Source organism: Lytechinus pictus, chromosome 16 (assembly GCF_037042905.1).
Source record: "Lytechinus pictus isolate F3 Inbred chromosome 16, Lp3.0, whole genome shotgun sequence".
Lineage (NCBI taxonomy): Eukaryota > Metazoa > Echinodermata > Echinoidea > Temnopleuroida > Toxopneustidae > Lytechinus > Lytechinus pictus.
This window is the reverse complement of record NC_087260.1, coordinates 12,640,910-12,658,085: the sequence shown is the minus strand read 5'-3', so window position 1 is coordinate 12,658,085 and position 17,176 is coordinate 12,640,910. Positions and strand designations below refer to the sequence as shown.

Sequence of the window (17,176 nt, the reverse complement as noted above, 5' to 3'; positions counted from 1 at the left end):
CTCTTTATCCTCTGTTTTTATGTTCTTGTTTTTTCTAATTCATATATGTTGTTGATTCTCTGTTTTATGTTTACTTTTTGTACGTATAGTGTTTTGTTCCTATTATAGTTGCTGCTCTCATAGAAGAAATATTATATTGCTTCATTTTAAAAATTAAAGCCAGTGTTGCCTGTTTTAGATTGCTATTTACCCTGAATTTTTATTTCATTAATGTATCATGGCCATTATATTTTAACCCTGGAATTATCTAGAGTTGAAGTTATTAGATTCTCAGAGCTTTCTTTTACTGACTCGCAGATAGCTTTTATTTTTATTGCTTCATTTCAAATTTGATGTCACTATTACTGTTATCATATCCAAACTGATTTGATTTTTCAACAGGAGGCTTTAATTGTTTATTAATTTTTTTTCTGCTACAGTGTATATTTTTATTTCAATGCATGATTTATTGTATTAACATCGATCGGTTTCATTTGTTTTCAACATTTCCAATCATGTTACAATTAGAAGGTGAGTTTTGAATGATGTGACGATTTCTTCGATGATTTTGTTCCTGACGTGAAATGAATCTGTCATGACAGATATTTTCTTTGAAACCAGGGTTTTGAGTAGTTGAAAAAGTTTTTGAATTATTGAAAAAAGTTTTAGAGTAATTGAAAAAAGTTTTGAGTTGTTGAGAGAAGACTTGAGTTGCTTGTTGCCTTTCAAGTGTGATGTTTATCATTTTCAATTGTTTGTTTGAAAATGTTTTCTGAGAGCTGGAAAAGCTTCACTTTTATTGTGTTGCTGAGTTGTATGCCATTTTTGCTTTTCGTTGATTGATTAGAGTTATACTTTGAACTTTAGACCACTTTGTTGTGCAATTTGTTTGTAAGAGTTCTTGTGGATTATTCATAGATTCAGCCCAATTTCTGATAGTTTTTTGTTGTTGTTGTCATTTAGTTCTTGTCATCTGTTAGTTCACTATGTTGATTTGTTGTGTTGTTTCAGCTTCTCAGAATTGTTGCAGTACAAGAGAATGTTGTCTTGGAATCTGTTGTGTTCCTGAACATTTTATTTTGCAGAAACTGGTTTTCATTGTTTCTGTTGTGTTGGAGTTTGATTGCTGAGAAGACTTTCAATTGTAAGAGTGCTTATTCAGTTTAAGAATGAATACCTAAACATATAAGTCTTGAAACAGAGGTACATGTACGGTACACAAGCTGCATTTAATATAAATATAAATATCATTATTTATATACACGAACATCCTCTATTGTGATAAACAAAATATAGTCGAGGAATGCAATAAAAAAAAATTCTCCAAAATACACTCAATGTGAATTTTTATTAGACGGTGTTTATTTGTTAAGCATGGTTTCAGTTTTCAAAGTAAATATATGCATGCATTCAAACCTTATCAAAAAAAGCATACAAGGCTTTATCAAATTCAAAATGGGATTTTGGCATAATTTTGATTTGCACTGGAGCAATAATGGTCTCCATGTATGGGCATCAGTCTTTAAGGACCTTTTCATAAACAAGGATGTGAAACATAAAAACATATTTTGAAAAAAAAAAGAGAAAGGAATGAAATGAGAAGTTCATGATTTTTTATCCGTTCCTTAAGCTGAATGAGCACTCATCACACAGAGCAGAGCCTTGTAGTTTGTAAGTCTCTGTTATTGTTGTGAAACTCTGGTCTTTCCCCCACTCTGTTGCTGTGAAGAATTGCCCCCTATCGGTCGGGGCTCAGTTGGGCGTGACACTGTAAGACGTGACTCTGTTGGGCGTGACTCTGTTAGGCGTGACTCTGTTGGGCGTGGCTCGTCACTGAGTGATCACGACCTTTCCCCGGGTGAGCGTGATGTTCTTCCGCCGATCGAGCCAAAGTTAAAAGGAATGGAAGCATATCGTAAGTCTGACGATCATCAAAGGTGCTTGACCCGCTTCCGATATAAAGTCGAGAAAAGAATTTGCCTCCATAAGTTTGGTCTGTTTACTTGTAGTTCATTTGTTAGACAAAATATCTGTCTTTTCTGGGGATTTATGAATAATTTCTGACATTTTACTGTCATCCCCAATATACATGTAGCCATCGTATTTCAGCAGAACAACCAAAGTACAGAGACTGAAGCTTTTGATCTATTAATATGTTTATTTGTCCTCTGAGAATTACCAAAAATTAGGAACTGATAACTTCATTGAAATGATGCCCTTGTTCACCTACATGTATCTACAAAAATAAAATCTCCATTAATGCTGATAATTTGATGTACAGCTCTGTGAACGTAATTGAGTAGATCTTTAATAATTTCCTGGCCACCCTCACCCCTCTCCCCTCTCTTCCTCTCACTCTGTACTCTTCTTTCTCTTGCTCTCTCTCTGACACCATTCTCATTACGCTTTCTAAACTAGTTTACTAGAAACCGATTCAGGAAACCAGTTTGGAAGATTACATGATTATGTGAAAGTGGTTTTCAAAATCACTTCACGTAAAGTGATCTTGTTTCTATGGAAACACTCTCAGTGGGGTGACACGTTTCACACAAAATTCAAAACCACAGCGTAGGCATTCTACACCTGTTGCTCGGAGTAGCGCGCCCAAAATTGTGCAAAAAAATTGCTTCCCGAATAACGGTTGTGTCCTCACTTACGCTAAAACCAGTTTAATGAGTCAAAGCGATCTTGAAAACTACATCGCAAGGTGATTTTCTGAACCGGTTCGGAAGATCGCTTCGACTGTTCTCACTACACGTTAAACTAGTTTCCACTAAACTAGTTTTTGGAAGGTAGTGAGAATGGTGTCTAAGTCCATCTCTCCTCTCCCCTTCCCCTACCCACTTCATGTTCCTCTTCATACGCCTTCTCTCTTCAAGTGAAAATTGTATTGTCATTTTCATAGTCATCTGTGTGTCATCTCATATGTGAATCCCGTTTATGTTAGATTTTTTTCTCCACTGCCAAGCTTTAAGTCCATCACCATTCATTAATATCAATCAATGCTAGTAACAATTTTTTCTCATTTTGTGTACTTGTGCTTGCTTATATTCATTTGTTGCTTTGATATTCTTTACCCATTTTCACAAGTGTACATTAAAAAAAATAATGAGAGTTTTGCAATTTTGCTTAGGGTGTATATTTTTGTTAAAGCAATAGAAGAAGAAATGAAATCCTAACGGGCTTAGTTGGAATATCCTCTTTAAAAACAACTTTGTACTCATATCAATGCCTCATAATTTTTCAATTATATGCATTTTAAGGCATGTAATTCTGTGGGGAAAAATTATTTTAAACTATAACAAACTTTATAATTTATCAAAATGTAGGAATCCTATGTAATTTTTTCTTTGGCAATCAGAATTGGTTATTTTCAGCTTTTCAGCAAATTTAAATCATATGTTGATCTTTTATTACAATTAATTCAATAATTGCAGCAAAAAGAAAACAATTATTGCCAATTTGAAGAACATTTGATCAAATAAGCTTATTTGCTGTGAAATACTATTGAACTAATGTGATATTCATCCACTTTCCTCCCATAATTAACACCAAAGTTGCACGTCAGATGAAGACCATCAACTACTCCCTGGCCTCTCAGAAGTGTCTTGATGAGGGGTGGACGATGCGCCCCCCGACACCAGAAGAAAAGGACGACAGGAAACCAGTCTATGTCCCTGAGCCGGCCACGCCCCAGCTACCTGCAGTACTCAAAGCAAAAGTAAGTTGTGGAACATTAATATTCTTTTCGAAGGAGGTTTTTTGTTGTTTTTTTGTAGATGTTGTAGGAATGATATTGACAACATACCAGGCTTATCAATATGGATAAATTGCCAGTTCCTCTATTGCCAACTCGTCCACTCATCACATGGTTTACCTTCATTTAGTCTAATGTCATTACGTCCATCAACATTTCGTCTAACGACCTTTTGGTCCAAAAACCATTTGTCCAAACATCACTTCATCTAATCACCAGTTCGTCTATGACCATTTTGTCTTGTAGCCAGTTGGTCTAATATCCATTTTATTTTCATTCATTTTGCCCAATTAACACTTAGTCCAATTAAGCGCTGGAAGCGCCGTAGTGTAGCGGTTCTGACTCTCGCCTTGTAATCAGAGGGTCGTGTGTTCGAATCCCACCATGGCCTAGCGTCATTTGGCAAGGCGTCAAGCCACTCTTACCCAGGTGCTAATTGGGTACCGGTAGGAAACAACCATCATTGTGGTTGGTTTAGCAAGTGTGCGCCTAACAGGCTGCTTGAAATGCTATGAATCCAGTCACCGGGTAATATTAATTGTGAAGCGCTTTGAGCAGTCGTAGATTGATAAAGCGCTATATAAATGCCAATTATTAATTAGACAAAATGGTATATGGACTAAATGGTTATTGGACCAACTGGTTATTAGACAAAATGATGACTGGGCGAAATGACAGTTAAACCATGTGGATAGTGGACAAACTGATGGTAGGCCAAATATAGTAGACGAGTGGTAATTGGATAAATTGGCATTGCACCAATTGAAAAGAAACCTCAGTATTATACTTGGAATTATTATCGTGCAAGTTTATTTCAGGGACACCACTTATCCGACTAAGATCTGAATTTAGACTTTTAAAACATATTTTTCAGCTACAGAAAACACCTATTTCATATACCTGTATGGTTATTCTTAATGATTTTCACCCTTTTTGTCATCTTATTAGTGCCATCTCGGTTATTTGGCTTTGCATGGATATTATCCCCAAGATACAGGAAGTATTTAATGTCAAAATCATGTCTTTTGCTGCTCAGCATGATCTTTTCTGGCTTGTGATTGCGCAAATTGGCAAGAACAATAGTTTCACAATTTTGGGAGCTAATTCATATTTAAAATCTTATATTAATTGTTAATATGTTTGATATACATATACATATATTTTTAATAAAAATCTACTTACCAATGTGTGTATGTCAGCTAAATTATTTTGCCAATGCATATGTGATTTTTAGTAGAGCTTGTTCTATTACCAGAAAGCGTTTGTCATCTCAAACAAAATTATATGATGGCTTGGAAAACTTATAATATTCAATATTAATTGTTAACCATGCTTCTCTTTATCTGTTAACTTTTCCTCACCTTGAAGAAGAAGGGCCGTAAAGAGACACCTATTGTCAGAAAGCATTACCGAAGTGGAGAGCTTTTCATGGTGATGTTTGAAGATGGCACTGGAGCAGTCTTGTATCCTTTTCAATTTACTTTGTGTTCCTCGGCGGTGATTCACTGAAAGCTAAAACCAATATTAAGTGAGATACAATCAATTTCATGGAATTTAATTGTTCTACATGTACCACTTAAATTAAGTTTTGATCCACTGGCAGAATCTTGAAGCTAAGAAACTGTTAGAGGTTGAATGCCAAGGTCCAAGGTCATTCCGGGTCATTTAAGGTCATATTCACTCAGCTAGCTGCAGAGAGATTGCTAGGTTCAGAAGTGATACATGTTCTTCATCCCATCACCTTCACAACCATTGGTTATTTGCATTGTAATACTTACAGTTTATGAATCCAGACAAGTTTTTGCCAATGTTCTATTCCATGACCTCAACAGTATGAACTTTGACCCTTGACCTTGCCAATATCAGCTATCCATCCGGTGCTCTTGCTATCCTCATCTCACTAGTGGAGAAGAATCAGTTTAGTTACTATGTACAAGCCGACGGAAAACCCAACGAGGCCAAGTTCCTTGCTGTCTTTGAACCGAACGGAAGTGGCACGTGCTACCATGGTAATGGAAACATCAGGTGAATATGGCACTATTTTCATCTTTTTTTAATAACATCGAGTTAACTTTAAGAAGTCTGAGCTGTATCCCAGTCTGTGATATGTAAAAACTAAGGCCTAAAAAACCTGGAAAATCATTATTTAGTACATCAAAAAAGTGAAAGATAAAGTGACTAGAAACACCATCTCAAATTCTTTCCACGGTGTTCAAAGTAAATGATGTTTTTTCCATCAGAGATACACATATCTTGAAAGTATCTGCAGGAATTTGATTTTTATTGTTGTTGTTGTTGATGAAGGTGATATACATTGTAGCATTTAGAATGGGGGGGGGGGGGAATGAACAGGAAATAGTCTCTTTAGAATTACTATGAAGATACCTTCCCTTTTTGTGCCTTGCCATTTTTATGAATGAGTTATTAATAGAGCGTTGGGGCTCAGTGGATTAGTCTCTGAAAAAGCCTTTGAAATCCCAGCAGTTACATAGTTTTCTTCAGCAAGAAATTGATCCACATTGTGCTGCACTCAAATTAGATGAGTTAAATGAGTTCATGGCAGGAATGGAGCTGTGAGTAATTAGGGCTGCCAAGCTTAAGCTGGGGTAATAATATCCAAGTCCTTAGGATGCGCTTAGAGATGTTATAATCATCATGTGATATACAAGAACTGTTATTATTATAGTTATTAAATTGGTTACATTTGTAATCAATACTTTATTTTTGTAATTTCAGACTGAACATCAATCAGTTTGGCGGTGTCTTCACTGACCAGCAAGGTTCCATCAAGAAACGTTGGTCATGGAAGGACGAGGATACCCTCTCCAAGACTCCCCCATTCCAACCCCTCTGCTTCTCACTGAACCCACAGATCAGTATACGATGCATGACGCAGGACCAGATCTTCATCAGCTTCAACTGCGATCTTCAGACATGCCGATTCAATGCCGGAGCCAAACTCAAGGTATTTATTTTATTTTCCAGACCTTGAATATGATCGATTCTTACTGTACGTTTGATAATTTTAGAATTGTCCTAAGCCACTCTAATGCCCATTGGGGATTAAGATTAAATCTTTTTTTTTTCCATTTCAGTATGCTCATTGATAAATCTTTTGTTAAATGTTGTATTCCTCATATACCATTTGTTGAACAATGTTTCTATGCAAAAGATGTTTGAGAGAGAACACACATGACCGTTTTCCCCCTTTTAAAATGGTAATTGATAAATTTGTTCTTAAGTCTTGTATTCCTTATACAATATATATATGTACATCATTTGTTGGAAGATGCTGTATCTGCTAGTCATATTCGAGTGGAAAACACAATTCTTTTTTTTTTCCCATTTGAATAAAGCCTTTCATTAATTGTTGGATTTCTCATGTGACAATTGTTGAGCAATGATTCTTTGCAAGTCAGTTTAGAGTGAAAAGTCAACAATTCTTCTTTTTTTTTGCTTCAATATACATATTGATAAATCAATATTTGTATTTTTCATTTCAGCTTGTTGGTCTAGATCAAGTCCCGCCAAAACCTATAGACAGAGACATGCTCTACATCTCAGAGGTCAAGACATATGTCCAGTGAGTACCGGTTTAATCCACTCTTAGTCAGTCAGTATGTTAGTATGATACACTTTGAACCAGTTTTAATGATTTCAATTTAGCCTGATACACATTGTGTCTATTTGATCCACTTTGAACCAGTTTTGACAAGTTTGATTCAGTTTGATCCACTTTTATACTACTTTATTTGACCCATTTGCATCCAAATGAAATACTGGTTTAAACTACTTTGTTCCAGGTGGGTCTGGTATGAGCCAGTTGGAACCTCCTGTGTGTTTTAAGCAAAGTGATGTATAAAGTTCCTCTGCCCATGACCACATAAGTTTATATAGAAAATATATAGTTGGATCAGACTTAGGTTGTGAACATTCTTGAGAAAGCTATAGTCAGGGTTTTATATGAGGAGAGGGTTTAGACCTCCTTTGAGAATTGTGGTCTTTGATTTTATTTTGAACTACTTTGAAACAGTTTGGTCCACTTTAAGTTAATTTGAACTACCTTATGAATTTATTTATCTTATGGGGGGGTTTAGCTCTGTTTCCCATTTTTTCTATTTGTTCATATAAGCCATTTTTTCTTTTATACAAATAAGGTTTATTGTTTATTATTGATTGGTGTATTCTTTTCTAGGTTGGTCCTGGACCATATCTTCAACCACAAGACCTTCTCACGATCGCCCAAGCTGGAGAACCTTCGACCCCCTCTCAAGATCCAGAACTCTGTCCGTCGGAACGAAAGACTCAAACAGAAGGTCGTCGAGAGGAAAGTGAACAGCAAAAAAACTGGCGGCGTTGTCACCGTCAAGTAACATATGCCCAGATTCGCTGTTTAGTCGTTGACTCCTTCGTCTGCAAACAACCCAAGGATCAAAATCATATCTTTGTGAAATACATCTGTAAAATCGTCAGAGTCTCAGCTTGGAGGTGTCGAGGTCGTTCATTTACTTCAGACGATCAATATTCTACAACTGAAGAGATTTCCAATGCCCATCTACCTGAATACAAACACTGAAAAAAAAATCTGTGGGAGAACATGAAAGTCACATAAATGTGTTCCAAGCCAACTGTAGCTTGATATATACACTGTAGAATGTAACATTGTATTTATAAATATTAGCTGCATCTGATGCAAGGGTTACACAATGTCGTGAAACATAATTCATTATGGGAGTTTGTACATAAAAGCATGCCTGTGAAAATCTTTGACACATTATACATGTAGTGTTGATGATGTTTGTCTTTTACGTCTGGATTTTGTCAAGATCAATGTGATAGTCTACATGTACTGTAGATATCAAAGAAAGACACCAAGATATTCAACGAATATAGACAACCATTTAAGAAAATTGGACACGATGGGGGATTTCAAGTTCAGTGTTGATCCTTGGTGTTGTTGTTGAGGGTATGAATCAAGCTGCCTAACATAGCACCAAGAATGTGTGGTTTAGAAAAATGATACTGAAAACACTATTGATAGTGCTTAATACCTAGTGATGCCAGTCCTAACTCCAGCCTCAATTTAAGTGCTCGTGCTATGGCTGGTGTAAAAATTGTTTTTTTAACACTAATAGCAGTTATTGACACCAAACTTGGTAGTGCTGAACGTGGGTTTACAAAAATGACACCAACGGTATCATTAAAAGCTCAACACCTAGTGTGTCAGCCCCAACACGAGTCTCATTTTAAGTGTTAGTGCGGTTGATCGTGTGAAAATTGGCCTCACGCTAACATCAGATGTTAACAATTGACTTTAAAATTACACAATGAGTCTAAGTGGTATGCTTCAGAACTATTCAAAATCATTTAAAAGTTTGAACATTCCAAAATTAAATTCAGGCATTATTCTGGCAAATTTTTTGACATTTGAAAAAAATAATACTATTTTTTAGAAGAAAATGGAGTAACTGACCTGTTTGGTAGAATGATTTTCTTGCAAACACTTTCCATTGAGATAAACTGTGTATAAGACTTTACTGTAAAAGCAAATACATTATGCTCATAAAAATACTTGGCTTTGAATTCAAAGCATTTGGCACGATGCATGGGTTTTTTAAAGTTTAGTGTTAATAACAGGTGTTGGAATACATGTAAATGTAATTTTTGTTTACAATGCATGTTAGTTGTTTGTTCAGCATGGATTAGATGCAGTGTTTTGAATCCATGCATCCAATGTATGGTTAGGAGATTGTTGTGAAATCATAATTGTGTGCAATATGTACATATTTATATTGTATCTTTATAAACTTCCATTTTTTTTAGAGAGAGAGAGATTTTCATGTAAGTGCTAAGTAAATTTACTGCTACGTAAGATATTGTTTTCCAAGAAAATTATATAGGTGAATTGAATCTCTCCTTGAGGTGATTTATAGATTGAAATACCATTATTTTATGATACGATATGCAATTTGCTACTATTTTTAAAGGTAAGCAAATATTCTTGTAACGCAAGGTATACATCCTATATAGAATACAACAGAAATTTCCACAATGAAATAAGAATGTAACATTTTTATGTAAATGCTGAATATTGAGGAAAATATGCAATGGTATGCAATGACATGTTGATTTACACTTAAGAAATACCAATATTTATACATTATATGAATATACAGCAGGTCAGATAGCTGTTGAATCTTAAATCTCAAAATTTGAAAATTTTGAGGACAGCTAAAAAATCAATATTTTATAAATATGGCAATGGTAACTTCTATTGTCAGGAAGTAGTCTACTAATTCCTGTTACCACTTTTGTCCTTTCTCCAAATTAGAGATTTTTCAGATCTGTTGTCAAAATTTGAAAGAATTGAGAGATAAGCTTTTCACAGCACAACGATAAGCAGTCCTAATTGATTATATTGCAGATTTGTGAACAGTCGAAGAAATACTGATTTATGCATACATGTATATGTGGTGTTTCCAAGCCATGGCGTCTTTTCCTTCAGCAAGAAATTTACCCACATTGTGCTGAACTCAACCCAGGTGAGGTAAATTGGTACTGGCAGGAAGTAATTCCTCAAAAAGCTGTGCTTTTTGGAATAGGTAGACTAGCTTAGCTGAGGTAATATGGGAGCGCCTTGAGCACCTAGCAAGGTAGATACATGCGCTATACAAATCCTATATTATTTATGCAGAATGTTGTTGATTTTGGTGTATACCATTGATATGCAAATTTGTAGTCTCAGAAAATATGATTCCATCCAATGAGGTGTGTGTGCTTAGTAGAAAAAAAAATCCATTAAGTGTGAACTTGTCCTTTCTGTGCATGCTTGCTTCCATATCTTCCAATAGAGTCTTTCATACCATAGAAATTACACTGTATATTAGTCAATATTAGAATGATGTTTATAGTAGTAGTTTGTATAGGTTATCAGAGAAATATTATGCAACAAAATAATTCTATTAGTAAGGTGTCACAAGAGTACATGTATATCCCAGCAAAGAGGGAGGGGGGCTTTAAGTTGAGTTGAAAAGGGTAAACTGATCTCTTGCAAAATGCAAAAGATCAGTTTTCTGCCCCCCCCCCTAGATTTGATATATTATCAATCTTATAATCAATTGCTACTCTTCAATACATAGTTTGGAATAGACTTAGAATTGATATCAGTCATAAGACACTTCTTTCTATAAGGGCAATTCCATAAAATGATCAATCTTTTCGCACATCCGACCCCCATTTTTCTCAAGTCTTACTTCACTTTATAAACTGACCAAGTCAGGGTCCTTTGAGAACATTACAGACTGTCAAACAAACAATAAATCAGAGATCAGAAATCAGGTCCCACGTGTAGGGGGTCGGAAGTACATATTTTATGGAATTGCCCATAAGTTATACAATGTAGGCATGTGTTTGATATGCTTTTCATTTTTTGAATATGTATTCAATAGACTTGATCATCGTGATATCAATTTGTTTGTAAGGACTGCACATACTGCTGTGTTTATAACTAATTGGAAGTGCCTACATGTTCATTGTGTGTTTATCATTTGCCATGTTATTTCAATTCCGTTTATATATCTTTATTATATGAGTATTTGCATGAGATTCACAAATTCCCAGATTCTTTCTATTGTGCATGTAGTGTGGGTGAATTTATTTCTCTCTCGTGTAATTGTCAAAGTCTTTAATGAGGAAAATGTACAAAGGATGTAAATAGCAACTTTGTAAACAAATACAATGTGCTTTATAGACGCATATATATTGAAAATAAATTCAACTTGAAAGTGAACTCTGTTTTATATTTCATCTTTATTCATATCTTAAGCTGTTTCTTGAGAATACAATGAAATAATTCTGTATCACAACAGCATGTAGTCTATCCTCATATTCAACTAATATCAATATATTCCAGATTTATTTACATAGTAACAATAATGGAATTGTCGATTATTACAAAACAGTTTTATTGCCAGCTGTTTGTATAAAATAAAATTTTGTATCAACACAATATACGTAAGACAACATATTGGAATCGGGGGAGCATTTCATAAAGAAGTAGTCATTGATTTTCACTGACTACTTGTTATAAGCTACTGAAATCCTTTCATCTGATTGGCTCAGAACAAATAATTCAGTGGAAATCAAATTGCTTTGTGAAAGACTCCCCTGATAATATTAAACATAAATAGTTACAGAACAGACATACGAAAGCTTTGCAATGTACACTCTTCGGAATATGGCATAGAAGTGAATAGATTCGATCATTCGAGACGCAAGTAGAACTTACAACGCAATAATATGTAGCACTCTGAGCCTTGTTGACCGAGCTGGTCATTTAGGCATACTTGGAGCAACATTAACCAAGTTTATCAGTCCTGGGGGGTGTTTCATAAAAATTGAAGTATGACTTATAATCACATTTGCATCAGTATAAAAGGCTTCACGGCATTGGTCAAATCACTAATGCGTATTAATTAATAAGATTGCGCGTTACATATCATGTGCGCACTGGCGTTTAAGCGTGACTCAAGTCACACTTCACTCTTTGTGAAACATCCCCCTGGGGTGGGGTGTTTCATCAAAATTGAAGTCTGACTAAAAGTCATGCATAAGTACCAAGGTGCACATGGTATGTAGGGTGTAAATCTCATCAATTCATGCGCAGTAGAGCATGTCCCATTGGCCAATGCAGTGATGTGTTACGAGTAACATGCGAATGGGAATTAAGTGTGATTTTAGTTAGATATTAAATTTTGTGAAAACACCCCCCCCTAAATTGGGCACACAAACATATTTTGTTGTGGAAATACTTATTATTCCTTGAATGCATGAGCGCTGAAAGGCAGCTCGAGTTAAAGCCGGGGTAATAATAATAATACAAAAAACGCGCCTTGGAATATAATATTTCTAGATGATGGCGCTATATAAATGCCTATTATTATTATTCTATCATTTTTACCTTGTCAGACTGGAGATCAAGTCTAATTTACTGATATATCACGCACCAATTTCTTTGCTATACTTTACGTCCCCTTCATTATATCTCGCTTCACTTCATTCATGTGTGCACCATACACAGTTTGACAAGTGCAAACTGCAAAGCTTTATAAACTATGTCTCTATTCATTCTACTTTCATTTTTTTTTCACCACCACATATCATTATGAAATGTAATATCATACATTCATGTGGATATCATATATTAAGCCTCATTCATCAAAGGATCAAAATATACAAACCAGTTTCTTTTACAAGACATCCAGAAATATCAAACAAAATATAATGTTCAAGGTCTCGTTTTACATATGTAAAGAAATTTCACTAACTTACATTAATTCATCGCATTAATTTTTTTTTTGAAGTAGATGTACATGTAATGTTCATTGTTTTACATAAACAAATGTCTCCTTTCCAAATGCATATACATACATGTATACATTGTCACATGTTTAACATTCATTTATCTTTTGGGGGTCTAATCAAATGACATTAAAAAGTAACATCATTGGTCCTATTCTGATAAAAACCTTAGGTTTAACCCTAGTGTAATCTGAAATTTTAAACCACCCTTCTACGAATTCTTGCTTTATAATATTTCTTCCATATTCATGGCAATTATAATGTACCAATTAATGAATTAAGATTCATTACATTTTTGTATTTTCCTATTTTTCCCATTGCATGACTCAATCATTTTTTTTTACATTTTTGTTGCAACAAGATAAGACTAATGTTTGGTGATTAAGTGACAAATGGCACTCCATAAAAGTGTGGTCTACGTTAACCCAGGTTTAACTTACACCATGGCAATCAGAATACCATAACATGAGTTTGGGTGATAGCAATTGAGATAACAGATGTATACACTATATACATTTATGAAAGTGTAAGGATCAGCCGAATAACTTAAAATTCCAGTTTCGGGTTTAGATGAAAGATGGTCGATAGCTGATACACCCTTAAACGATAACCTCAAAACTTTACAAAAACAGTTTTTACAATGATTCTGCGAGATATTGTAATTAAATATCATGATAAAGACTGTGACACACAAAATTACATTTACCAATCATAACCAGAATACATATATAACTCCTTTGAAATAAAACTTCAATGATTTCCAATCATCTGGACAGTACAGCAGCTGTCTTAATCATTTAAGTTTTGAGGTCTGTTCATGATCTATAGACTGCGAAACCAACACCAATGTACAACTTTGCATACCGGTAAGTAGGAAAGAATGACTGCATCCCTAATTTCATTTACAATATTATATAGTTATCCCTATTTTTCCTGTTAAAGTTTGGCACATACTGCATGTTGAATCCTGGTAGGTTTTTCATAAAGCTCTTTGTTTGTAAGCGACTTTACAAACGACTGGTGATCCTTTCTTGTGGTAAATGAAACACACCTTGATTTCATTGGTGCTGATGAAGTTCCTAAGAAAGGATCACCAGTCCTTTGTAAAATTGAAGGTAACTTACAAACAGCTTTATGAAACACCCACCTGGGTGGGTTTTTTTAGAACACAGTTCGTAAATTACGAATGACATTACAAACAACTCTTGATCCTGTCTTAGATGCTACATGTAAATAAGATTCTAAATCATTTAATAGCAATCAGCTAAAGTTGAAATCCAATCTTTATAGCTTGAAATACTCATTTTTAACAAGCATCTGATTGGTAAATTCCACATTTTTAAAGGTTTGATAAGGGTCGTCGAAAATGCACTACCATATTAAGAGTATCCCATTTAGCACGAGAGAGGATCTCCTGTCGTGCATTGAGTTCATAATTCTCGAACAGCATTATGGAATGACTCTCATGACAAAAGAAAATTGTGAATAAAACAAGGAATATAAATGCAGACAATTTTTTTTATAAATACACATAGATGTTTTGATTGTCCTGGGTAATGCGCATAACAGGAGAGAATTTCGTCAATGTGTCATATCTGACGACTTTCCTTGATTTTGATCGACTCAGCAGCACAACGGGAGCGGTTCATTGAAGGACTGGTCGGATGTTTTATCCGACAACGTCTTATCCATCAAGTCCTGGTTTATCCGACTGATACCATGGTAACAGTGCCTCTCAGCCAATCAAAATCAAGGACAGTTCTCAGATCAGACAAAAATATTAATGAAACCATGCCCTGATAAAGAAAGCAAATGGGAAGCCCTTCTTAAAATGCTTCCACTGGGAAAGATCTATCTTTGTAAGGACGGAGGTGAGGCAAGGATCAATCGAGGTGAAATTCATTGTAATGGCCCCCAATCCTTCTCACAGTCTGCTGTACAAACCCTTCACTGGAGTTATTGGGGTCTGAATGCAAATCCTACTGTAATGATGACTTGTGTACTCGAAGGCCCTGTGTGCTAGTCTTTGTGTGAAGACCTACTTGTTGATCAGCTAGGGTCTGTGTCTGCAGACTATCCCTTTCATGCTTCAAGGAGATGCAGCAAGAAGCAGATTAACCTGCATGAAGATATGAATAAGAATTGAGACTTGTTAAATTGAATTTATTTGCTTATAGTGAACTTAAAGGAATGCTGATCCTATAAACAGCATGGTAGTATTTTGAAAGTTTTTAAGTGTTCGGTGATCAGAAAATTATAGTTCTTTTCTTCCACATTCTGTTTTTTTCAATCAATTTACAAAGTCATATGAGGCTTTTGAAATATGTGTAATGTGTGTAGTGTAATGGAAATACATGACTGATACACACAATTGGATCCAACATTTTCAAAAGCAGTAGAGAAATGACAATATTACAAGTAGAAAATAAAAAATAGGACCATGGTCGATTCCCCAACCATCCCCACCCCTTTGATTCATTTTCACAAGCTCCACACTCTCAACAGAGAATTAGGACTATGAACAAATCAAAGAATATCAAAATTAATAAACATATTTCACATTTTTTTCAGTATACAGTAGTACATGTATGGCCATGGACCCTCCCCCCCCCCACACACACACATTTTCACGACCAAGAAAAAGAAGAGAAAAAGAAAAAAGGGAAAGGGGTGAAATATGATATTGGTTTTTTTTTTATTATCATGACCAATCTCATCACAAGTTTAGAATTTTTCATTGTAAAGGTCAAAATTTTTTTTTTGCTCGCTCGCAGCTTTTAAGATATTTTTCCCATACCGCCATACAGGGCTCCCTTGAAATTTTTGGCTCATTACACTACTGCACAAGAGACTTGTGACTAATACTTTGGTCACATTTGTTCTACGGCGGCCGTACGGCGAGTCAAGAACAGCCGTTTTAACATTTTTGTCCAACTATATATAGGTGGTTTCAATTAAAAGTAATAAAACGGCTGTTTGCGACTCGCCGTACAGCCGCCGTAGAGCAAATGTGACCAAGGTACAATGTATAACCAGTGTGACTGATACAGTATTTTCTTTTGAAATTAGGATATAAATGCTGAATATTTTCAAACAACCAATGATGAGCAAGAGCGTGATCACGGCTCGTTTCCGGGGCTCCTAGCGAGACGGATAGGATATAAATGCTATCCCATTTTGAAGGACGAAAACTTGGCAAAATGGTCTTTACCGTTTCTGAAATCCTGTAATTCTATTTCAAACTTGATCTGACATAGACATTCTATTTTTTCATAGAAAATGTACACACAATAATGAATACTGTTTTGCAAAGGTAAATTCATTTAATTTTCACATGAAAAGTTAAAGAACCAAAACAGATTTTCTGTATTGATTTACTGGTAAACGGACATTACTGATTCTGATACATAAAGCATAAGTTTAATTTTAATCTTAGATAAACAACACAAAAACTAACCATCCAAATTATATTAGGAAGAAATACATTTTACATTTCAAACAGCCTTCTAATTCTCACTGAGTAGATGTAGTTTTTGATGGACTGCCATAATCCCCTGATATAAAGGTTATTGTTCTTCTCCTGCTCGTCAAAGAGTGTCTTATCTTTCTCCCCTCCTGGATGAACCACTGGCTGAATATCCTCCTGAACTCTCTATTCCAGTAGGCGTAAACAAGCGGGTTAAGACAAGAGTTGCTTATTGCAAGAATAAAGAAGTAAGAATGTAAAACAACCCTGAAGTTAGGGTTCTCGGTGATGATGTGAGTAAAAAGAGTCACAAAGAACGGTCCCCAGGTCACGAAGAAACACCCCATGATGAGCGAGAGCGTGATCACGGCTCGCTTCCGGGGCTCCCAGCGAGACGGAGCGCTGAAGCTGCCCGCAAGGTCGGCGATCTGATTGGCCTGTCGCATCGAGACGTGGAGCATGCTGCCGTAGAAGAAGACGAGAATGCAGAGGGGGATGATGAACTGCGTTGCGAAGAGCGTGATGACGAAACTTCGCGGGATGATGGTCGCAAACCAGCAATGTCTGCACGGTACGAAACTGAACGTCCGCCACCCGAAAAGCGGCAAGGAGCC

The 17,176-nt window shown here is 35.6% G+C and overlaps 2 protein-coding genes across 2 annotated transcripts in view; one reads left to right on the top strand and one right to left on the bottom strand.

Moving 5' to 3' along the window:
- LOC129279137 (uncharacterized) overlaps nt 1-11,525 on the top strand; it is a 46,348-nt gene extending 34,823 nt beyond the window's left edge. Inside the window, exons 10-15 of the mRNA XM_064111289.1 lie at nt 3,537-3,700; nt 5,105-5,199; nt 5,603-5,761; nt 6,473-6,701; nt 7,240-7,319; nt 7,932-11,525. Of these exons, the coding sequence (XP_063967359.1) occupies nt 3,537-3,700; nt 5,105-5,199; nt 5,603-5,761; nt 6,473-6,701; nt 7,240-7,319; nt 7,932-8,109 (905 nt within the window). The 3' untranslated portion in view covers nt 8,110-11,525. The remainder of the gene's footprint in view (nt 1-3,536; nt 3,701-5,104; nt 5,200-5,602; nt 5,762-6,472; nt 6,702-7,239; nt 7,320-7,931) is intronic.
- Nucleotide 11,526: 1 nt separating this feature from the next.
- The window catches only part of LOC129278805 (conserved oligomeric Golgi complex subunit 3-like), a 28,304-nt gene continuing 22,654 nt past the window's right edge, over nt 11,527-17,176 (bottom strand). The window contains exon 22 of the mRNA XM_064111291.1: nt 11,527-15,215. Coding sequence (XP_063967361.1) covers nt 15,186-15,215 — 30 coding nt within the window. The 3' untranslated portion in view covers nt 11,527-15,185. The remainder of the gene's footprint in view (nt 15,216-17,176) is intronic.